Source organism: Euleptes europaea, chromosome 14 (genome assembly GCF_029931775.1).
Source record: "Euleptes europaea isolate rEulEur1 chromosome 14, rEulEur1.hap1, whole genome shotgun sequence".
NCBI classification, from domain to species: domain Eukaryota; kingdom Metazoa; phylum Chordata; class Lepidosauria; order Squamata; family Sphaerodactylidae; genus Euleptes; species Euleptes europaea.
The window spans coordinates 40752107-40776441 of NC_079325.1; the positions used below are offsets into that span (position 1 = coordinate 40752107).

At 45.9% G+C, this 24335-nt stretch overlaps 1 protein-coding gene across 1 annotated transcript in view; it reads left to right on the forward strand.

The window, feature by feature from the left end:
- The window catches only part of MVB12B (multivesicular body subunit 12B), a 122848-nt gene that overhangs the window by 93422 nt on the left and 5091 nt on the right, over positions 1-24335 (forward strand). The window contains exons 8-9 of the mRNA XM_056860607.1: positions 10248-10303; positions 18081-18140. Of these exons, the coding sequence (XP_056716585.1) occupies positions 10248-10303; positions 18081-18140 (116 nt within the window). The remainder of the gene's footprint in view (positions 1-10247; positions 10304-18080; positions 18141-24335) is intronic.

Consider the following 24335-nt stretch of genomic DNA (forward strand, 5'->3'; position numbering starts at 1 on the left):
GCATTGCGTCGCACTCAAAAGCAGAGAAATGCAGGTGAAATGAGTGGGGCTGTGGCCACAGGAATGGGGTTGGATGGTCGATGACCGGGGGCCCTAGATTTAGCCCCCATCCCAATGATGTCCCCAGTCTGCCCCTTGACTTTCTTCCAAAAAAGTACATGTGTGCCGTTCACTCCTGTGGGCAAAAGGAATACACTGCACAGTTATGTTCTCAGTGTGGTGTCACACTCTAGCATGACCAACAAATAAAGCTCAGGATGCCGCAGTTGAAATGGAGGGTCGGACCTGTGCAGAAAGGAAAAGGTGTGTTTCTCAGGAGTTTGAGACGCTGAAGTCTTGGGGGCAGGGAGCAAGCTTAGCCTCTCCCCCAATGGTGTCCCCAAGTCGACTCCTTCTTTGTGAATGGCTGTTGGTCATATTGAGATAAGGGCCGTGGAGGGGCAAAACTGCTTCTCACCCTCACTAATGGGTACATGTAGGGTGATTGTGTGCCATAAATCTCGGTGTGTAGAGTATACACAGCCTCACAACACTCCCCAGGTGGCCCTTGAAATCCTCACAACCTGCCTCAACACACACCAATCAGGGATGCTGGCGGACTTTGAACAAGAGAGTTCAAACGGAAAACTTCTCTTGCTCAAAAAGCTAATATTATTTTCAAGTCAGCCACCCCCTTGGCTTGAAATGGCATCTCCAGTGGAAGGATCTTGGTATGTTGTGGGAAAGACTTGTCTCTCCCTAAGACCCTGGAGAGCTGCTGGTGGTAAGCTTAGAGAGTCCTGGACTTAGATTGAGCAAGGGTATTGAATCAAGAGATTGAATCAGAGTATGGCAGCTTCTGGTGTTGATAGAGGAGCTGTAACAGTACCAGCCCACACAACTTCAGTCCCAGGCGTCTCCAGCAGCAGGTCTGTCTTGAGATGGTACAGCTAGTCAAAATAGGCAATGCTGGATCAATTGGACCAATTGTCTGACTCAATGTAAAGCAGCTCCATGGGTTTAGAGAGGACTGTGGGGAAAAAATATGTTTTGCATGCAGAAGGTCACAAATTAAATCCTTGGCACCTCCGACTGAAGGATCTTAGGTGTTGAGAAAGAACTTTCCTTGCTTGAGACCCCAAGGAAGCTGCCACAAGTCTGAGTAGACATTAATGTTCTATGTAGATCAATAGTATAAGGGAGCTTCACTTGTATAGCCGAGAGGACATGTTTTGCATGCAGAAGGTCCTGTGTTCATTTGTAGTTAAGAGATATCAGATAAGTGGCAGGAAAGACCTTTCTTTGCATGTGACGCTGAAGAGCTGCCACGAGTCAGAGTAGACCGTTCTCCGCTAGACGGGCCAACGGTCTGACTCCATATCAGGCGGCTTTGTTTGTTTCATGTTCAAACTGATGTGCTTACTGCGGTGTGCAAAATGCCGCTCTCCTTCCAAGTGTCGAGGCAGTTCTTCTGGGAGTCTAAGGATGACAATGCCGGCATTTTTCATTTTCCTGACGGTCCCATTAATAAAGCAATGATCCAAAAGCAGCTTTGCTGAGTCTGTTTTTTATGCTTCCATCACTCACGACTAGATAATTTCACACAGGATCGTTTTTAAATTAAATGACGATAAAGACGCGCGGGCTGTTTCAGTTCTCGCCAGTTCATGGAAGTCTATCAAGTCATTAATGTGTCGTGACAAACCACTTGACGGGAACGAGAGTAATTAATTATTTGCATAAATAATGGTTTGGACCCAGCTCTTTGGGACCCTCATGCAGGCGAGTTGGAGATTGAGTGTGTCTCCTGAATGGGGGGGTGGGGAGTGGGCTGGGGTGGAGTTGAGTACTCCGGCCCCCATTCAGGCTCCGGCATGCATACAAACACCGCCCATGATGACGCTCTCCCATTGCGAAGGGGGGTGAGTGGGATGCTCTGTGTTTTCCCCCAATGCCCTGAGCATCCTGTACCATTAAAGGCATGGAAGATTTCGTCATGCATGCAGAGGTTTGTGTTTTTTTTTTTTTTTTTTTTGTGGAGCATTGATTCTTGAAGCCCCTAACACAGAGGCGTATTTTGCGCATGCACACACCTCTGCAGTCTGAAATGGTACAGTCCCTCTCGATTCTGCAGCTTGTATAAACTAGTGTTGGTTCTGTACTTTTGGTGAGATTTTAGATGGTTTAATTTTGCAGATTGCACCTTCCTAGGGTTGCAATGCTGGGCTAGGAGAGCCTTGGAGGATGACCCTTGAAAAGTCTGGTGGGATGGGGTAATGGGGTATTCCTCAAGACCCGGTTGGGGCCTGGCAGGGAAATTGAACCCTACCAACTCAGCATGGTGTAGTGGTAAGAGCGGTGGACTCTAATCTGGAGAACCGGGTCTGATTCCCCGCTCCTCCACTTGAAGCCTACTGGGTGACCTTGGGCCAGTCATAGTTCTCCCAGAACTCTCTCAGCCCTCGTGGAGGCAGGCAATGGCAAACCACCTCTGAACATCTCTTACCTTGAAAACCCTATGGGGTTGCCATAAGTCAGCTGTGACTTGAAGACATACACATGCACACACAACTCAGAGGAAGCCATTGGTGCCTATGTGGTTACCCTCAAGCTGGAGGAGTATGATAGACAGTCCTCTGAGCTGCAGCCCTGAGTGCCTCACCACAAGGGGGCAGCAAAGTACTGACCCACGGAGTCTTGTTTCTGACCATGGCTAAACCAATAGCAATTCATCCCATGTTTCAGCAGTTTGGGAAAAGGAGTCTGTGAAATAAAATCAAAGATACTTCTTGAGCTAGCGTAGTGTAGTGGTTAAGAGCGGTGGTTTGGAGCGGTGGAATCTGATCTGGAGTACCCGGTTTGATTCGCCACTCGTCCACATAAACGGCAGAGGCAAACAGGTGTTGAACATTGCACAAATAAGGCAAGCAAGCTGGGCTTTTCCTGAAACTTTTTCCTCCTTCCCCCACTCCCATTTTTATGGGCAAAAATTCTGTGCCACCCTTGTTCTTACTCCAGTGGTTCCTGACAGCTATATTTGAAATACTGGGTGTTTTTCTCCTACAGATCCTTTTTTGAATTTGTCATCCTCTTTGTCCCAGAACGTTCTTTATTAGCAGCAATTTGAAGAAGCCATCTGATCTTTCAATGAGTCAAAAGGAACAATTGCACGCATTTTCATAATCACAATGAATCGCTGCTTATTTTTTTCCTGGGATAATAACAGCAATTATTAGTTAGAATTCCTCCTGTTTCTGATCCCATTATTTGTTTTCTTTTAAGAGAACAAGTGCTCATTATTCTGGGGAATGTTGTTCTGTTCCAGCTCAGATTCTTTGTCCTCTCGAAACTCATTATATTTAGTGGATGCAGCCTATGGGAATTCATTGGCGTGTTTAAATTTAGGATAGCATTGGTAGCCTTTGCTAAAATATAGCTATTTGGAGAGAGATGAATTGCTGATTTGACAATTGAGGTTGAAGCTGGGGATCTGGTGTGCAAGGAAGAAGGGCAAGCTCATTACAGCGCATAATGCGCTTCTGTACAGAGGGAGTGACAGTGTGCTTTTAGATGTCTTTTTTCTTTTACTTTTTTTGTTAGTAGCTCCTCCAAAGCTTCTGCTGCCTTGTGAAAAACAAAATATCAAAACATTAAAAAGCATAGTGCAAACAACTTAGCCATGTGATAACTACTATGTTATCACAGAGGCAGGTTTCTTTGTTGGAAACAAGGGAAAAACCAGCTGCATCTTGAGAAGCATGATGCTTTTCAAGATGGACCATTAGTCTTATCCAGCAGGGAACCTCCTTATCTGTTCCATGTGTAGGAAGCCCGTTTCACTGGCTTGCACAAGTGTGCATGTTGTTTTCATCCCTGCTGGCTGCCCTGTAGATCTGGGCCACTGGGAAAGCAATTAAGAGCGTTTTCCCTGGCCCTGGGTACGATTCATTATCATGTTCCTACTCTACCTGGAGCTCTGTATGCTTTGTGCCAAAAAGTTGGCATGGGTGCACCTCATCTCCCTGTTGTGGTTATAGCAGCTGGAAATTTGTTTGGGACAGGGCTGTGGCTCAGTGGTAGAGCATCTGTTTGGCATGCAGAAGGTCTCAGGTTCAATCCCCAGCATCTCCAGTTAAAGGGATTAGGCAGGTAGGTGATGTGAAAGACCTCTGCCTGAGACCCCAGAGAGCCTCTGTTGGTCTGAGTAGGCAATACTGACTCTGATGGGCCAAGGGTCTGATTCAGTATAAGGCAGCTTAATGTGTTCATGTGCTCAGTAAACATATCCGGGCCAGAAATGACTCATATGTACATCAGGATAGACATATGCTGCATATGTTCATATGTACATCAGGGTAGACATATGTTGCAAAATTCTAGCTGCAGAAGTTAAGGACTGGGCATATGGCATATGGTAGAAGAGGGTGGGTGGTAGGACTGACTGTAGGAACACAGTGACCGGTTGATCTGGGGAGCATGTGAGTGGGCAAGTGGGGATGGGCAGTCTGAGAGTCACCTGCACTGAGGCCAGATTCAGCAGTTTTCAGGACCACCTAGAACTTTGCTGTACGCTTATGTCCTCTGATCACTACTGGATTGGTAGATGCAGCAGCAGACTCTGGTCATCTGTAACTGTGGTGCTCAAGAGTAGCAGAGAGAGCAAGCTGGTAGTTTCCTCCTTCAGCAAGCTGCCATGATAACCCAGAGAAGGGGTCAGAAGAAGTCTGTGGGTGAGAGCACAGCCAAAGAGGAGGTGGACTCTAATCTGGAGAACCGTGTTGGTTTCCCCACTCCTACACATGAAGCCAGCTGGGTGACCTTGGGCTAGTCACACTCTCTTAGCCCCACCTACCTCACAGGGTGTCTGTTGTGGGGAGGGGAAGGGAAGGTTTGATTCTTCCTTAAGTGATAAAGTTGGTATATAAAGACCAACTCTTCTTCTTATTGGATGAAAGGAGCATGCCCCACTCTGGCCACATGAAATGGGTCTTGGTTGAAAACATTCAGTGCCCTCTTGACTTTCAGTGCATGAAAACAAGAAGTCATTGAATGAGTTCATCCTCCTTTCTAATGTTCATGTCTCTTCCACCCGCCTTCAGTCCCCCTCCCATAGATATTACCAACAATCTTGCAATGACAGGCCTGACGGAATGGATTCCTGCCAGTGTGTGTTTCCTTCTCTTTGGGATTACGGCATTAATAACAGACTACATTGTGCATCAATGCCATTTTTAACTGCAATCGTTCCAATAAAGGGCATCCACTTAATTATATGCCTGCTTAATTACAGCCCTGTAGAAACTCGTTTGCTTGGGAGAACCCACGTTACGCTGTCAAGCTCTTTTGGCATATCTTCTGCTTTTGAACCGCGGTGTTTCTCGATGCTGGGCCTCGTGGTTTTGCACCCTTAGAGAAAATAGCGACAGGAACGAACTTCCTCGTATATTCCTTGTTACAGGAGATCAGCAAGAGGGGAAGGTGTTGGCCTTTGTACCCTTTTTCTGGACTGCAGGTTAACTGCTGTAGGAAGCCAGATGCTGGATTAGATGGATCGTTGTTCCTGGTCCAGCAGGACTCCTGTGTTTGTACGTCGGTTTTCATACATCTTCATTTGTTCTCTCGCAGAATTCCATCTCAAAATTGCTTGTTCTTTCATTTAAACTTGAATTTTACAGTGTTTAGAAACCAGTGTTGTAATCTTCAAGCACTGTTCATGCGCGAATTTGCTGCCAACCAGACAGCAGCTGGTGTGCGTGCTCCCAAAGTTGAATTTCACTCACCATGCCTAAAAATTCCATTTGAACTCCAAATCCAGATTGCAAGGGTTGAATTTTAAAGTGAAGGTATTTTTTCCAGCATGCCATTTTGAAATTCTTAGAAAATTTTTATCGGTTTTTTAAGAGGAAATTTGGTTTGTATGCAAGGGGGTTACTTGAGAAGAGTCCTGCTAGATTAGATCAAAGGTCATTTAGACTCAACAACCTGTTTCTCATAAAGGTTCTGAACTCGGGATCTTTTGCACTGTAAGCGAGAATCCCAACAGAGCTATAGTCCACCAACGCTTGAGTGATATGGAGTTCCAATCGGAGATTGCACAACTTTCTGGGGTGTATAGGGATTTATTATTGCATGGTGGCAAAGCTGTGGTCCCATGTCTCTTTAACATTATATCACCTCAACTGAGATGGGCATTCTCCAGAGCACGATTTGATGCCCTTCTCTCGGCTGTTCTCCTAGGTAGATTCCTAAATCAACCTAGAGAGCTGAGAAAATGTTTATGTACAGCAGGAGAGGAAGAATCCCTGGCACACATTTTATTACACTGTGAATTTTACCTGGAATTTTGAAGAACTATAATCTACCCCTGGTTACAACAATTTGGCCTTTTACATATAACCAATCTATAAGCAATGAGAGTTCAATCATTCAATTTCTGCTTGAGGATAAAAATCCCACTATATCTTACGATGTAGCTAAATTTTGTTGGAAGGTCATTACTAAAAGGAACGCTCAAAATAAAAAGGGTTATACTTTTTGCGATGCACCAGATGATGAGTGACGGGTGAAGCATGGTATAATGTATTTTTTTCTCTTTTTTCTTTTGTATTATGCTCACAAATGTATTTTAACTTGTCCATTTTAGGATATTTTATTCAACTTTCTATCACTTCAGTTATACACACACACACACATATAATATATATATACATATATATAATAAGGTATATAATATATAGTGATATATATATAGTGATTGATTGATTGATAGATAGATAGATAGATAGATAGATAGATAGATAGATAGATAGATAGTGATTAAAATGCTAGGAAAAGTTGAGGGCAGCAGGAAAAGAGGAAGACCCAACAAGAGATGGATGGACTCAATAAAGGAAGCCACAGCCTTCAATTTGCAAGATCATTCATAGGGTCGCCATGAGTCGGAATCGATTTGACGGCACTTAACACACACACACACACACACACAATATACCTTATTACATATATGTATATGTGTGTGTGTCTGTGTGTGTGTATATATATATATATATATATATATATATATATATATATATATATATATATATATACCTGTACTGTTTTGTAATTTTATGCTGGCCATTGGCCGTAACAAACAAACAAGCGAGATTCCTAACTCCAGATTAGCAGTCCAAAACCCAAAAGATCTGGCTGTCTTTTCTTTCTGATCCCACAAATCAGCCCCTTTGCACAGATGATAATGTGATATAGTGATTAAAATGTTGCTCTAGGACTGGGGAGATCTGGGTTCAAATCCCACTCAGGCATAAAGCTCACTGGGTAACCTTGGGCCAGGTACTCCTTTGCTCTTAGCCTAACCAACCTCACAGGACTGTTGTCAGAATAAAATGGAAGAGGGAGAAGAATGGATACGCATCTGGAGGTCCTGTGAGGAAATTAATGGGTGATGGAACTGCTGTCTTACTACACTACTATAAGCAAGTCTGCAGTCAGGAAAGAGAGTGTATATGAGGGACAAGCAAGGCAGAATCAGTAGATGATTTTTTAAAATTAAATTGTTCCTTTTATGTTAAGATCAGACTAAAGTGAGATCACTGGGTCTGCTGGGAGAATCTAGCTGTGCCCCAAATCCCAAGGAAGTTTAAGCAGTCCTTAGCTGCAAGGGAGGTGTGAGATGGTTTACAATCTATCCTTTTGTACAGCTGGCTGCAACAAAACTCAGGCCGGTGTCTGTGAAACTCAGTGCCGTTCCTTGTAAAAATTGTTTAATAGGGCCTTAAACTTGTGCTGTACACCTTATTCCGTTTAAACAGCTGACTTGCTGTTTTAAGAGTTTAGTTAAACTTGTAAATCATATGGGTCAAAATCTTGTGTTATTTACTTTTTTTTGAACTGTGCACAAAATACTGTACAGCTGATGTAGAGGTGTTGTACCCGCTTTGAAAAATGACACGGCACATATCTCCCAAAACGACTGCATAAACAAAGCAGGTACCGGTGACTCATTATGCTGGAAATGGTTCAGTGGTCTTAAACGGAGAATTCTTAAATGTATTGGATCCACTTTGGAAAGAAGACTGAGTCATTTAGAACTCCAAGATTTGGGTAGAAATTTGAGTGAAGAGTTTTGGAAATATCCCTGGCTCGATTCTCCACTTGAAAGGGTGGACGAGAGGTCTGAGGCTGCCCTCCATGTCAGAGGCGGGCAGATTTGGGGCTGGGGCCCCTGCCAGCTCCCAGGAGCTTCCTTCTAGCCCTCAAGCTGCTTAACGGTTTGTTGGGAGCATCATCCTGCCAGATTGCAGCATCGACGTATGGGCCAGTATTGTTGGGAAATTGTTCAGCAGCTCCAGGGTGTGTGCTGTTAAGGAGAATGTGAGAGGAGCCTGCATCTGGGTCTTCACCTGTTCTTGAGGGCTCTGAGCTGGGGACCAGTTTTCACCACCAGCAGTGGAAACAGGAAGAACTGGCTCAGACGCCTGGAAAGTGAGCAGAGACCCAGTTGGGACCTTTAAGCTGAAACATTTGCTCTCCCCTATTCTGCAGAGTAGTTTCCCACCCAGGCATGCACTTTTATTGGTGTCTGTTTCCAGGAGGAAATTTTTTTGTGGTGGTTTAATAGCTCGCGGTCTGGTATTCCCGCCTAAGTTGAGCTTCTCAAGAGGAACATTCTCTCCTGCAGGTCACACACAGCATGTTCTTTTTCTAGTTTCATAACATTGTCTTCTTTAGAAAAATGACATTAGTAATGAGTAAGTTTCTGACTGCTGTTGCAGAAGCTTCCCCTGGTAGGTCTTGGCATTAGGCTTCCACGGAAGTTGGTCTGGACCTTGGGCAAAAGTTATTTGTTCTTTTTTAGTTCTTTCATGGTGAGCATCCCAAATTTCCTAGTGCAAGTGACATGAATGTTTGGAAGCAGTGTCAGGTGTCTGCCACCAGATCCTTGCTGAAGTGTCTTGAAGAGCTGCTGTGGTTGAACGAGGACTGGGTTGACCTGTGTTCAGATCCCTTCTCAGACATGACACTTACTTGGTGACCGTGTTTCCCTGTCTCTCAGCCTAGGTAAAGGTAGTTCCCTGTGCAAGCACCGGGTCATTCCTGACCCATGGGGTGATGTCACATCCCGACGTTTACTAGGCAGACTTTGTTTTATGGGGTGGTTTGCTAGTGCCTTCCCCAGTCGTCTTCCCTTTAGCCCCAGCAAGCTGGGTCCTCATTTTACCGACCTCGGAAGGATGGAAGGCTGAGTCAACCTTGAGCTGGCTACCTGAAACTGACTTCCGTTGGGATCAAACTCAGGTCATGAGCAGAGCTTTTGACTGTAGTACGGCAGCTTACCACTCTGCGCCACGGGGCTCTTCAGCATCTCTCAGCCTAACCTACCTGATAAGGTTGTTGTGAGGGTAAAATGGAGGGCAGAAAGTGCATGGTGCCTGGAGTTCCTTAGAGGAAGGGCCGGATAAGAAAGTGTCTTCTATTAAAAAAAAAAAAAATCATTTGCCCATCCATCTGAGAGGCAACCTTGATCCTGGCTGTCTCTTTCCTTGGGATGATGATTCTTTCTTTTTCTCCAATGAAAATGTGCTTTCTAAGTAAAATTCTAGCCACCGGTTTTGTGTGAAGTTCCAGGTGTTCCTTTTGTGTTCAGAGTTGGTCAACTCAGATGATTAATTTGGGGGATGTCCAAACTGGAGCAATGCAAGAGGTTCCCAAGTCTGTGACTTGGAGACAAAGTTTTAATTTTTCAAACTCTGCCCTTCTTGTCTTCTTCCATCAATATCCTTGGTGTAGGTCCTGGGGTGTGTGGAGCTAAAAGCACAGGGTGCTAGAAGGACAACCCCTGGCAAAATAGGGCTGCAGTATGAACGAAGAAGTCCCCTTGGCAATTCCAAATTATTTTTATTTTATTCATTGCATTTACAGTCTTGCTTCTTTTACCTCATGGTGGAACCTAAGGTGGCATGCAGAGGGTTCCCAGGAGGTCTCAGACATTGGCTAATTTTCAGCAAACTCTCTATAGCCTGCGATGGGCCAGTCCTATCTTGTGATCTCTCTGGGCAGGAGAGTTGGGCGGTGTACAGGCACTCGGAAAGCGTGTTGGCATCCATTCAGGCGAGACCAATGTGCCAGTGTCTTCTGTTGTCTCTGTTGTGTGTGATCCATCTTGTGGGCCACTTAAAAGGTTTCAATGAAAAGGTCGCTGCAAATCAGTCAGTCGGTAATGAGATGTTCAGTGATGATGATGATTTTCTCCTTCTGTTTCTTTGTAGCTATGGAAGGCGTGCCTTTTATGATCTCGGAGAAGTTTGCCTGCGCTTCCGAAGGGGTGAGTTAATCTTGCTGACCTGCAGCTCATCTCCGTTCTGAGACTGCTCATCTTGTTGCATCCGCTGCCCGGAAGCGAGAATCTGTTGCTTATTTGAAGAGTGCCTGGAGCGCCTAGCAGAGATGCCCAGATTCAAAATGGGTTCAAGATGTGGGGATGGCCGTTGGCTCAAGTGACTCTTAAAAGAGGAGAGACGCATGGATTATATGTCTGTTGGCAGCTAGTCGTTGTGATAGCTAAACAGATAAGGCCGAGGCTTAGCGGTAGAGCTTCTGCTTAGCATGCAGAAAGTTCCAGGTTTCAATTCTCAGCATCTCCAGTAAGTTTCAGGTTGTGGGTAATGTGAAGAACCTCAGACACTGGAGAGTTACTCCCAGCCTGAGTAGACAGTACTGGCTTTGGTGGACCAATGGTCTGATTCAGTATAAGGCAGCTTCATGTGTATGAGTGTCCTCTATGTACGTACTCAGTGCCCCTTGGCATATTAGGTACTGGGCAGAAACAATAGGGGAACGCCCTCATCTTTGTGTTCTGTAAGCTTCTCCATTGTTGGACACAAAATGCTGTCTAGTTGGGCCAAGATCATTCTTTGTGTGTTTTGGCAAAGCAGCTCCACCACATCCTTGGATGTGGCTTGGTCTGAACCCCAGCTGTAGCACTGGCTTTGGCTGACCCAAACAAACAGCAGGTGGCGGAGTAAAACTGTGGATTGGATTGGGCTACTTCAAATGGCAGGTGTGGTTCATTTGTTTGAATGCGCCTCCATATCAAAAAAAATTGCCTAAAGGTATATGACTAGCTTGGCAGGAAGTTTCTAGCCTGGTCTTCTCCCTGTTACAGCTTACAGAGAGCCAGCGTGATGTAGTGGTTAAGAGCAGCGGACTCTAATCTGGAGAACCGGCTTTGATTCCCCACTCCTCCATATGAAGCCTTCTGGGTGACCTTGGGCTAGTCACAGTTCTCTCAGCCCTACCTACCTCACAAGGTGTCCATTGTGGGGAGGGGAAGGTGATTGTTAGCCGCTCTGAGACTCCTTAAAGGTAGAGAAAAGCAGGGTATAAAAACCAACTTTTCTTCTGTTGAGCAAACTTTCTATGTATTGATTTTTCCCCCAAGAGAGACTATACCACAGCAGCCTAAAGTGGTATATAGTCCAGAACCAAGTACAGACAGACCAGTACCTGTTGTAATGCATGGAATATCAGACAAGGGTGGGTTGACCTGGGTTTAAATTCCCACTTAACCATCACTCATAGGGTGGTCATCCCATTCACTCTCTTTCAACTTTGCCCTAGTGCTAGGTTTGCCAACCTTCAAGTGGTGGCTGGAGATCTCCTGCTATTACAACTGATCTCCAGTCGATAGATATCAGTTCACCTGGAGAAAATATCCGCTTTGGGAATTGGACTCTATGGCATTGAAGTCCCTCCCCTCCCTAAACCCCACCCTCCTCAGGCTCTGCCCCAAAGATCTCCCATCGGTTGAAGAGGGACCTAACAACCCTACCTACTGCACAAGATTTTTGTGACAATAGCACAAAGGAACTTTGTACATCTCCCTGAGCTTCTTGGAGAAAGGGTGGTATAAACAAAATGTAATAGCCCCGTGGCGCAGAGTGCTCAGCTGCAGTACTGCAGTCAAAAGCTCTGCTCAGGACCTGAGTTCGATCCCAACAGAAGTTGGTTTCAGGTAGCCTGCTCAAGGTTGACTCAGCCTCCCATCCTTCTGAGGTCGGTGAAATGAGTCCCCAGCTTGCTGGGGGTAAAGGGAAGATGACTGGGGAAGGCACTGGCAAACCATCCCGCAAACAAAGTCTGCCTTGGAAACGTCGGGATGTGATGTCACCCCATGGGTCAGGAATGACCCGGTGCTTGCACAGGGGACCTTTAACTTTTAGTAGCCAGGCTGCTTTATCTCCTCATCTGTTTTTTATGAGAATCAGGCCAGAAATGAGCACTGCAAAGCTATTGTTCTTGGAAAATGTTTAATTTTTTTTAAAAAAAGAATAAAACGATGGCCCCTTCCCTCTGTATCCACCAGTATCGACCTCCCTCCAACTGAAAGTCTGCGACTCCTCCTGATCCCTATTTCTGGAAGCTGCTTAAATCTTGAAAAATGTCAGCCATCCCGCGCATGGAGCGCAAAGTAACTTTAGCTGACCCAACTCTGCCTGGTTGCCATGGCGATGCTGGCCGGCCTCCAGCTGCCACAGAGCGAGAGGCCTCCCCGGCCCTGTTTACCCATTCCACTCTAGGAAGTTGAGAGGTCGTTACGTCCTAATGAGGCAGCAGATGGACCTCTGTTGGAGTCCAGGCAGCAGAAACGCGGGTTTCAAGGAAAACCTCTTCCATCTTCTCCGTTCTCCCCCCCCCCCCCCCGGCTCGAGACCTTCATCAGCGCCGATATTTCGTGCTGCAAAGTTCGTTGGCTCATTTGGAGGCTGAAACGGGCGATAGGTGCATCCCCCTCCCAAGGAAGAAGACGATGACGACAACTCCCAGGAACCGGTTAATTTATTAGGCGGTTTGAGTATAGAGTTTGTTACTCGTGGGCGATGATTGCTCTATTACGGGAACCTTCTCTGTTCTCTCCCCCCCCCCCCGGCTCGAGACCTTCATCGGTGCCAATATTTCGTGCTGCAAAGTTCGTTGGCAAAGTTCGTTGGCAAAGTTCGTTAGGCGGTTTGAGTATAGAGTTTGTGACTCGTGGGCGATAATCGCTCTGTTACGGGACGCTGCCGGATTTGGCAACCCCATTTTCGCACGGAAGTCCCCGTTTCAGTCGCATTTCTCCTTGTGCAAATTAAAGCCACGGGTCTCATTTTTCCATACCATTTTCTGTCCCACCCCCTTGCTGAATTTCTCCCATCAACCTTAACATGTGCTTAATGTTATTTTTGTAGCAGTGCTATACAAATGGCGTGTAACTTAGAAAAGCCATAAAAATAGTGCTATGGGTATTCTCGCTATATTAGGGCTGTTTTAGTTTTGTTTTTTTAAATAATTTGTAACACCAGTATTTGATTTTTTTTAAAGTAATGTTATCTCTAGGGTTTTTTCCCTTTTCCTTTTATTGTAAAGATTAAATGTTTCTAATTTTTTTTTTAATGAGCAAAATGAAAAAGGTACATCAATAACGAAAAGGCTCACAACGACAGCATGCAATACAAAAAGGGAATTAAGGAGGTTGGGTATTTTTGTACATCCTTAGTTCTGATCCATACTTTTGTCCTACTATTTGCGAAACTTGGGTTCTCCCTATTCTCATTAGTTGTCACATGGATGCATTGATCTATTTATTTATTAAAACATTTATTGAAGAAGAGATGGTTTTTATATGCCAACTTTCTCTACCACTTAAGGAAGAATCAAACCAGCTTACAATCACCTTCCCTTCCCCTCCCTACAACAGACACCCTGTGATATAGGTAAGGCTGAGAGAGTGTGACTAGCCAAGGTCACCCAACTAGCTTCATGTGTAGGAGTGGGGAAACAATTCCTGTTCACCAGATTAGCCTCCGCCGCTCATGTGGAGAAGTGGGAAATCAAACCCGGTTCTCCAGATCAGAGTCCTCCCCTCCAAACCACCACTCTTAATCACGGCACCACACTGGCTTTCCATCCTGTCTTTCCATGTGGCTCAAGACGGCTTACAATATGCAATTAAAACATCAATCAAGAATAAATCTCCTGACCCCCCCTCCCCCCCGGGTAATAAATATTTGCAGCCATTTTATTGCATTTTAAGACCTTGCCCACATATCCCCAAGCCTGTGTTGCCGATCCTTGACAGCTGGCCACTTTTTTGAATGAATGTTGAGTTTCTCAAGGTACTGTATCATGTCCTATACCAACTGACTCATGTCGGCAGAGTCACAAAACTGTAACGCTAAATACGCCTTACACCTTAATTCAGTGAAATGTACAGATTAAGGCTGTCACCTAATCGACAAAGTCTTAGTTGATTAATTTTGTGAGTTTAAAACATCTGATTAATTGATTAAATTTGCCCAAATCCACATAGGAATGAAAACGAGCATTCTGATGCATACTTCCTATGTTTATTTGCATGATGCCTGACAGCAGCATTTTAGAACAGGTAATCTCTCCTGTGGGTGATGGGCAAAGTCTCTTCTACGGTAACGCCAGTTGTTAGCGTGTTCTATAAGTGTTGGCAGTAAACAATCAACAGTTTTTTAAAATGTGTGTTTGTGTTAAGTGCCATCAGGTCACTTCCGACTCATTGTGACCCTGTTAATCAATGTCCTCCAAAATGTCCTATCTTTAACAGCCTTGCTCAGATCTTGCAAATTGAGGGTTGTGGCTTCCTTTATAGAGTCAATCCATCTCTTGTTGGGTCTTCCTCTTTTCCTACCACCTTCAGCTTTTCCTAGCATGATTGTCTTTTCCAGTGACTCTTGTCTTCTCATAATGTGAGCAAAGTATGATAGCCTCAGTTTAGTCATTTTAGCTTCTAGGGTCAGTTCAGGCTTGATTTGATCTATAACCTACTGATTTGTTTTTTTGGCAGTCCACGGTATGCGTAACACTCTCCTCCAACACCACATTCCAAAGGAATCTACTTTCTTCCTATCAGCTGTCTTCATTGTCCAGCTTTCACAATGTGCTGCCCACTAAATCAGTGGCACCTTTTAAATTGACCAACCCTGTAACAGACAGGATCGGTTTCTATTTCTCTTCCTTATTGGGTGCCTTTAGGACAGAATGGACTCAAACGTTTGAGCAAGAGGTTTGTGTGCAGTTAGCGTGCTGTAACTAGACGGGGGGGGGGGCTAGAGAGCATAACTTTCCTGGAGAGTGGCCTTTTGGGGGGGGGTGTATTTGTCCTCAGGTCCTTTTCCGTTGCCAGGAAGCTGGAATTCCACAGCTGCTGGGCCAAACGCCAGAGGAACTTAAGCCCCTGCTAATCCCCCTCTAAGATTCTTTAGATGCTCTTGCCGACATATGTTCGGCACAGACGGCGTGCCCCACGACACATCGAGAAGGCAAAAGAGACTTCTGAAATAGAGTTGTATGGCACTGTTCTTAAAATGGATTTACTGCATCAGTTGCTGTCAACTTTGATGAGATGGTGGAGGAGGGGATTTCTTGCACGCCTACGTATTACAGCCACTCCCTGAAAAAAGAAGCTGGTCCGATCCCCTCCTTCTGAAGCCTGTCTCTCCCCCCCCCCCATCCATTCACTGTTGTGGGTGGAGCAAGGGTCCAAACCAGATCTGCTTTTCCAAAACTGGTCCTATCTGGTGTCATCCTGAGAAGGAAACGAGGAACATTTCTCTCCAGCCCCCATTCCTGAAATTCTTGGAGGGGTAGGAAGGGATGCTTCAGGAAGGTGTTGCCTTTTTCTATGGATCCTTGGAACTGCCTTCAGGAAGGGGGGAAGGATTTAGCTCCCTGTCCATCTCATGCTCCCCACTATCAGGGTGGAAAGCAGTTTGTGCCTCGTCTGCCACAATGACTCCACATCTATTGGTCTTCCCTGTTCGCCAGAGGATGGATGATGGCAGAAAACAAAAAGGAGCACCTAGTGATGAATTGGGGAGGGGGGAGGTAGTTTGGAATTTCCTGCATTGTTCAGGGGGTTGGACTAGATGACCCTGGTGGTCCCTTCCAACTCTGTAATTCTATTATTTGAATTTTAAACCTATTCCCTGCCTCTGGGGAGGCCAGCTATTGAGAATCCAGCTTTATTCATATATGCACAGGCGCGACTCCTTCATCTGCATAGCCCTGCCTTTTTTCCTGCCTATGCGGGAGCGTGATGGCACCTTGGAAGTAGCTTTTATCTTTCTGTTCCAAGGGGCTTAACATAAAGAGTTTCAGACATTAAAGCACTACAGAGACATTGTGTTTAGAAACATTAAATCCAGGAAAAAAATGAGCCCCAAAGACTTAACGGGTCATATCAATTAAAAACTAGGACTGAGCCAAAATTAACCCCTGCCCTCCCGTTTGGCTGCAGTTTCCATGGTGTTCATATGAGAGTCCCTCCTCTTGGGGTGATTTTTCAAAAGCAGGTGGGAGATTTTGTGATTGTAAACATAGAGAGGAGGATGGCATCTGAGAGACCGCAAAACAATAGATGTGTGTGTAAATGCCTTCAAGTCGCAGCCGACTTATGGTGACCCCTTTTGGGGTTTTCATGGCAAGAGACTTAACAGAGGTGGTTTGCCAGTGCCTTCCTCTGCACAGCAACCCTGGTATTCCTTGGTGGTCTCCCATCCAAATACTAACCAGGGCTGACCCTGCTTAGCTTCAGAGATCTGACGAGATCAGGCTAGCCTGGGCCATCACAATAGATAGCGCATCACAAAAAGGCAGTGAAATAAGTGAGCAGAGATGGCTTTCTTGAAATATACACTTACATCCCCAAAAGTTCATATTTTAAGCTGGGAAAGTTTTGGCCTTGAACTTTTGCCTTTGTGCTTTTTAGAGAACTGGGCATGTGAATCTCCTTGATCTTCGTACTGCCTCTTCCAGTGGCCTACAAGCAATTACCAGTCCTTGATAAAGGGATCATACTGCAGTTTGCCTTTGCAGGCATGAAACACTAATAGAATTCTAGGCTGCCTTTTGTCCCAGTTGGCCTACGAGGGTGCTTAAAATAGCCATGGGGAAGAGAGACTTAGCTCAGTGGCAGAGCACAAGCTTTCTATGGAGAAGGTCAGCCATTCAACCCCTGGTGTCTTTGGTTAAAAAGGAGTCTGTGCAGGGTCTGAGGAAGTCCTCTCTACCCTGACCACTTGGGAGAGCCAGTGCCATTTGGAGTAGTGAGCACTAGGTTAAAAGGACCAATAGTTTGACCCCGTATAAGGCAGCTGCATATAGTCATGGTTAAAATCTGTCAAAAAACCAAATCATTGCATTTGTTCAAAGAAGAGTACGTTTTTATACCCTGCATTTCTCTACTTTTTTTGTGTGAGCCCCGTGGTGCAGAGTGGTAAGCTGCAGTAGTGCAGTCCAAACTCTGCTCACGGCCTGAGTTCGATCCCGGCGGAAGTTGGTTTCAGGTAGCCAGCTCAAGGTTGACTCAGCCTTCCATCCTTCTGAGGTCGGTAAAATGAGTACCCAGCTTGCTGGGGGTAAAGTGTAGATAACTGGGGAAGGCACTGGCAAACCACCCCGTAAACAAAGTCTGCCTAGTAAACGTTGGGATGTGACATCACCCCATGGGTCAGGAATTACCCGGTGCTTGCACAGGGGACCTTTACCTTTTTCTCTACTCTAAGAAGTCTAAAGCGGCTTACTTTAAGAAGTCTAAAGCAGGCTTCATGTGGAGGGATGGGGAATCGAACCCGGTTCTCCGCCGCTCTTAACCACTACATTTAGCCAAACCAACCAATTTTGTAGTCCGCCAAAAAAGGCACCTTGATATGCATCCTGTAGCGCAGTTCAGCACATGCAAGCGCATTAGTGGTACTCCTACCTGCACTTTTGAAAGGGGCAACATGATGCGCAGTTGCGGATAGCAGCAGACTTATAGTGGGCAACAGTCACACATTCCGTTTTTGCAGATAAGTGTCCTGATATCCCCAGAACAGAAAAGATGGCATTTGCATGTCTGTCTCCATTAGAAAGAAGAGGTCTTCTTTGTGGGGGTTCCTCTCTTAGAAAGCGTGTGGCGTTCCGACAGCTTGGGTGGAATTGTATTATCTAGTTATTTTTGCAGATGGTTCAGTGAATGCTAGGAACTAGAGAATTTGTTTGCCATGATCATTCTCAGATTTAAATGGGATGTCTGTGGGTTTCCCTTCTAGATGCAGCCTGTTGATCTCCTGGGCATCACCATTAAATCCTTGGCAGAAATCGAAAAGGAGGTAAGTTCTTTTGGGGACGTTGTCTTTCGGTCCTTCAGCACCCGTGTCCCTTTCATGGTTGGATGAATTTCGTCCCTTACAATGAGGGTTCAGGATAATGCTGAGTTTGTTAGTTTGCATCAAGGGAACATGGCTTTTTTTTTCTTTTTGAAGCTAAATCCTTCATTGTCTATAAATTGTACCTCTCTTGCATAATTTATTTTTAAAATTCATTTGTACTGTTTTGCATCGTGGCATTGCCAGCCCCCGGGGAGGTCCGAAAAAGCCATATTAAGGCAAGGAAGCCTTCTGGGGTCCTTATTCAGGGCCTCCTTAAACTTCTCAGGCTCCACCAAGACTTGCCTTTGCATGTTCAAGCAAATCTTTTCAACCAGAAGGGCTAGAAACTTGGGGTCTCTCCCCCATCCAAGCCTGGGCAGCCCTGGAGGGTTGGGGGCTCAACAGCAGGGGTCTCCAGTGGCCACCGTTGACTCTCTCTCAGCCTCAGGCCGCGAGTGCCTTGCTTCAAGTCCTGAGGGCCCTCCCCCTGCCTTGGTTCCCTCTTGGAGGCAGCCCATGCAGAGCTTCTCTGCTTCGAAGAGGCCTGGGGGGTTCTAATTAGCAGTGCGAATGTTCAATATTAATCACTCTCTTAAAACTGACAAGGGAGGTGTTTGTTTAACTGCTTAATTTCGGCAATGGTCTTCCCAGGCCTTTTAAACAAAGGAACTATAAACAACCAAGAACTTGGAAGGCTTAATTTTATGCAGATCTCCAAGTTGGTTGGGGAGGTATTTCCCCCCCTTCTTTTTTAATCTCCCTCACTTCTCCTTTTTAGCAACCAACTCTCCAGAGCACAGTCACATGTAATGGTCTTTAAACGAACATATTTGCTAACTGGCAGGCGTTCAGGTTTCTTTAAAAAAAAGAAAAAGAAATTTTGATTCCAGCGATTAGCTGGGAGGTTTTTTTGGGGGGGGGAGGGGTTTCTCCCCCCTTTCCGATCCCAAATGACTGGAGAAATTCGTCTTGATTATAATTGCTCTTACCCACGCATATCTAATTTGTGTCTTTTTAAGTGTTAATTAGTAAACAGTTTGAGCTGACATCTTTATGCGTTTGCGTGTTTGAAAAATAGCGCTTATTGCTTATTTAGCTGCGGGCATTCTCTGCTCGCCGCGACATCGCGACATTGACATAAAATTAATGAAGACATGCGTGCCAATTTTTTTTAAGCCCTTCTTGGAAAGACTCCTCCTCAACAAAGAAGTCTCCTTCATGCCATTTAATTTTATTTTTTTCTCAAAAAACAACAACAACCACCCGAAAGCGCAGAGGGAGATGCATTCCTGTACATCATTTTCCGTACATTCTCTTTGCTAAGATGGCATTCCTTTTAATGTTTGCAACAGCTCCTAGTTACCTAGGTAGCTCACAACCTTGCTTCCTGGATAATGCCTAAATTTCTTTCTTTCACCTCCTCCTAACTTTTTTGACCTGTTAACTTGCAAGAATAATCCCCTTTTTAAAAAGAACACATGCCTCTTGTGGTGTCAAAGTGCCATCTAGTGGTAAGACTGATTATTGCATCTGGAGGGAAAATAGTTGAGTGTTAGCAGCTCATAAATAAATCTATGGTGTTCATGTAGAAGCAGCCTGAATCGCCCGGCTTAGCTTGGGCTCATCAGAGCATGGGAGCTAAGCAGGGTTAGTCACATTCAGTACTTGGATGCGAGACCAGCAAGGAAGAAGAGTGGCTACGCAGAGGAAGGTAATGGCAAATCACCTCTGCTCATCTCTGTCCTGAAATGCCCGTGGATGGGGTCACCATGAGTCGGGTGCAACTCGAGAGCATATTACTTTGTTTTCTTAATGTAAATTAGGGGTGGCAATTGGTGGCTTGTGAGCCACAAGGGATCTCTGGAACATATGGCTCTGGGGGAGTCCTATCAAATTTGAATCAGCAGCTAATAAAATCTACAGGCCCACCATTTCGTGATCTCGGATTTTTATTCCTCCCTCGCTCCAAAGTTTTCAGAGCAGCATATATGGTTCTCCCCTGCTCTATCCTCGCAACAACCCTGTGAGGTAGGTTAGGCTGACAGAGAGCGAGGGGAGCATGACTGGCTCAAGGTTCCTTAGGGGAGGGGCCGTGGCTCAGTAACAGAGCATCTGCTTGGCATGTAGAAGGTCCCAGGTTCAATCCCTGGCATCTCCAGTTAAAGGGACTAGGCAAGTAGGTGACGTGAAAGACCTCTGCCTGAGACTCTGGAGAGCCGCTGCCAGTCTGAGTAGACAATACTGACTTTGATGGACCAAGGGTCTGATTCAGTAGAAGGCAGCTTCATGTGTTCAGGTGTCACCCAGTAAGCTTCATGACAGTGTGAAGAACTCCGGTCTTCTCAGCTCTGGTCCAACACGCTAAACACTATACTACACTGCACAGGAAAGAGAAACGTTAACAAGTATGGTTCTCTTTCAGATTTATAACTCTTTCAAATGTATAACATTTGGCCAGGGTGAAGTTCTGTCCCTCCTTAACTGCAAAAACATGGCCACTAGGTGGCGACACCTTTATTCTGGAGTCTTGCAGTTTGTAAGGGGGTCATTTTGCATGGCAAAAAAACCACTTTCAGGGACCCGGAGAAAGGAGACCAGTATTGGCTGCGCCCCCCCCCTAAACTGACTAATCTCCCCCCAAAAAAACCCAAGCCCATCACATAAAATGAAATGCCAAAAGCTAAGCCTGAAAGCAGAGGATCATGGTTCAGTGGCAGAGCATGTGCCTTTCATGCTGAAGGTCGCAGGTCCGATCCCCAGCATCTCCAGCTGAGTGATCCCAGGTGTTGGGAAAGACCTTTTTTTTTTAACCTGAGACACCAGAGAGCTGCTCTGGGAAGAAACACGTGAATGAGCAGGGTGGACCAGTGATCTGAGCCCAAATAAGGCAGCTTCATGTGTTCAAAGAATGAATTCATAGCCCTCTTCTGTGGTACAGCAGTGATGGCATTTGAGGGACCCCCCCCCCCCATGCATAGGAACTGCCTTTATTTTTTTTCATTCTTGCCCATTGGGGCAGGCTACCATATTTTAATCTGATTTTTATTCCTCTTTTGTCTATGATTGTGGATTTGCGATTTATGGAAATCGGAACGATTTCCCCCCCACACACACACACACACCACACCATCTAGCTGTTTTCATAGCATATGACATTGAATGCTGAGTGCACTGGATCTAGACCCCTGGATTCTCTTTCTGGGAAAGTACCTGCAGCATCTAGCAAATGCCATGGGTTGTTTTTAAAGCCAATTGGCTGCGTTGTCCGTAGCAGGGAAGCTAAATGGAGCTGCTCTAATCGAAACTGGGCACTTTTCCTCCAGCCTCCTTTCCAGCAATATTAGCTCCAATTCAAATGTTAACTTGTTCCCAGTATGCTTTGGCCTCTTCCACGCGGGCTTTTTCCAAGGATCCCAGCAAGAGCTGTTAGCAGCTTCATGATTCACAAGGCAGGCAGGGGCTGCAGCTTCTCGCAAGAGACCCAGGATTCGACTACAGATTTAAAGAGTAGGTTGCACCGTTCGTTCATACGGTTCCTCACTGTACATCGGTGTTTCTTATACCAGCGATGGGCTAAAGCAGGGGATCCCCAATCTTTTTGAGCCTGCAGGCACATTTGTAACTCTGACACGGCGTGGTGGGCGCAGCAACAAGATGGCTGCCCCAAAATGGCTGCTGCAGGAGGCGGAGCCAGCCACAAAATGATTGCCACAGCCTAACTGCAGCCACACAGTGTAGATCCTTGTTCCGTGGTAGCAGCTACTGCCAAAGCAACATTGAAAAAGTCTGCACAACCAATAAAATCTGCAGTAGTCAATAAGAAGCCTTGTTGGGCAAAAGCCCTACCTGGCTCCACCCACTTCCTAAAAGCACTTGGTGAGCACCAGAAAGGTGTTAGCGGGCACCCCTGGGTTAAAGCATCTCCAGCATGGTGTAGTGGTTAAGAGCGGTGGTTTGGAGCAGTGGACTCTGATCTGGATAACCGGGTTTGTTTCCCCACTCCTACACACGAAGCCAACTGGGTGATCTTGGGCTAGTCACACTCTCTCAGCCCCACCTACCTCACAGGGTGTCTGTTGTAGGGAGGGGAAGGGAAGGTGATTGTAAGCCAGTTTGATTCTTCCTTAAGTAGTAGAGAAAATCAGCATATAAAAACCAACTCTTCTTCTTTTGCAAACTGAAACTGTCGTCTCCCAGTCACTCTTGTGAGTGGCAGCCTCTTCCAAGGGCTTAGTGCTTCGAGCTTAGGGAAGCTTTTAAATATCGGAATTATTTCTCATGGCACACTAGTGATTCTTTCAGGGCACATCATCACCTGACCACACCTTTTAGGAATTTCCATTCTACTAGCTCAAGAGGACAGATCTCTACCCCTAGCAGTTAAACAAACTAAAGTTTAACCAAGACAGAAAATGCAGACTTAGGTTTTGTTTTGATCACGATGGGTAGCCATGTTAGTCTGTCACTAGCAGTAGAAAGGAGTAGGAGTCCAGTAGCACCTTAAGGTGCTACTGGACTCCTACTCCTTTCTACTGTTAAATTTGTTTTATTTTTTTGGAGGGGGGCTAAAATGTTTAGCCCAAAGGCATGTTTTTTTCTTCTTTTTGGTTAACTTAGATATTAAATAAAAACAATGTTTAAAAGCAGAAAAGAAGAAAGGAAGAAAATATGGGGAGAGGGACGATGGCAAAGGGAAGGGGGTAGAAGTTCAGAAGGTGTTGTAAGCGAGGAAGAGGCAGGAGCTGAAAAAGGGCGAGGCACCCATCTAGAAGGGTCTGGAGAGGTGCTTCAGGCCTAAGGGGCAGCAAAGGAGAAAGGTGTTTGAGGTAGCAGAAGACCTTTAGGTGGCTGGAGGTGGGAAAGTCCGAAAGACAGAGGTCAGAAGAAGGAATCGTCCGTTTTATTTATTCATAACCTGCCTTTGTGCTGCTTATAAAGGCTTAAGAGCAGTTGAAGCCAACGAATCAGAATGCTTAAAAAAAAAAACTATACAAAATTTAAAAGTTGAGGTAATTGGAGCTGTGGCAGACTAAGCTCTTCCAGTTTTGATATATCTGGAAGACCAAAGGAGGGGATGAAACTGAAGACCCCACCCCCTGAAGAGCACAAGTGGTTTTGGTCCCATAGCTGCCGTCTCTTTAGAGGTCGTGGGAAGTCCAGGGGGAGATCGTGGGAAATAAGGACAGAACGAATAGGCCGGGCACAGCAGGCAAGGCTGAGGAGTCTATGATGGACGAGGGCCAGTTTATCAGGTGAGGAGGGAGGGGCGTCACGCGGTCTGAGGAACAAGAGCGGGGAACTTTTTTTGTTTTGCGTCTGGCACAGAGGGTGGCGGGCCAGTTTTAAATGTGGTTTCCCTTTCAGAATTCCTGCCGGTGGGAAACCCACTCATTTCCTGCCAGCCAGTTGCGAGCTTTTTGCAGGAGAAACACAAGTGTCCCTTTGTGGCCACGTGCCTCTGCGCACGTTCGGCCAAGCAAAGGCAAAATGTTCTGGACGGCATCCAGATCCGCCTCCTGCTGCCAGAAGTGGTGCTGAACGTGTGCGCTCTGCAGCAGTTGTTCGCGTTCATTCCTTTCCCCCTCTTCCTCACCTGACTCCGGCCAAAGTAACAAGGGTTTGCCAGCTCGTGGCTAAGCGCTGATCAGAGCAGGAGCGGCCCAAGACCTTGGAGACTGGAAGCAGGGGAGGTATCGAGGCATGTGGCGCCTCTACGGGTGGCTTGCGCGTGGCTACGCTTCGGGGCTCTCGCAGCGCTTGGGCGCCTTTTCTCTTCCGCCATGAACGGTCACTTTGCCGTCCTTCTGCGGCTTCCCTTTGCGGTCGCGCCGCCCCTCCGGCTTGTGTGCTGCTCCCCATCCATAAGATAGGGCCGAGCTTCCCAAACTGTGCTCCAAGGAGCACTTGGTGCTCCGCGAAACATCTCCTAGTGCTCCGTGAAGAGAAAAGGAAAATACTACTGTCGTTCGGTTTCGTATATAGGTGTTAGGTGAAAATTTGTGCTCCGTGATGAATTTCCCTCCTGAAAAGTGCCGCGTGACTCAAAAAGTTTGGAAAACTCTGAGATAGGGTTAAGAAAAAAACTCTCCCCCAAGACATGATGTGTGTTTCTTCAGTCTCTTGCAACTTCTGAGGGTTTACTGCATGTGGCTTGGA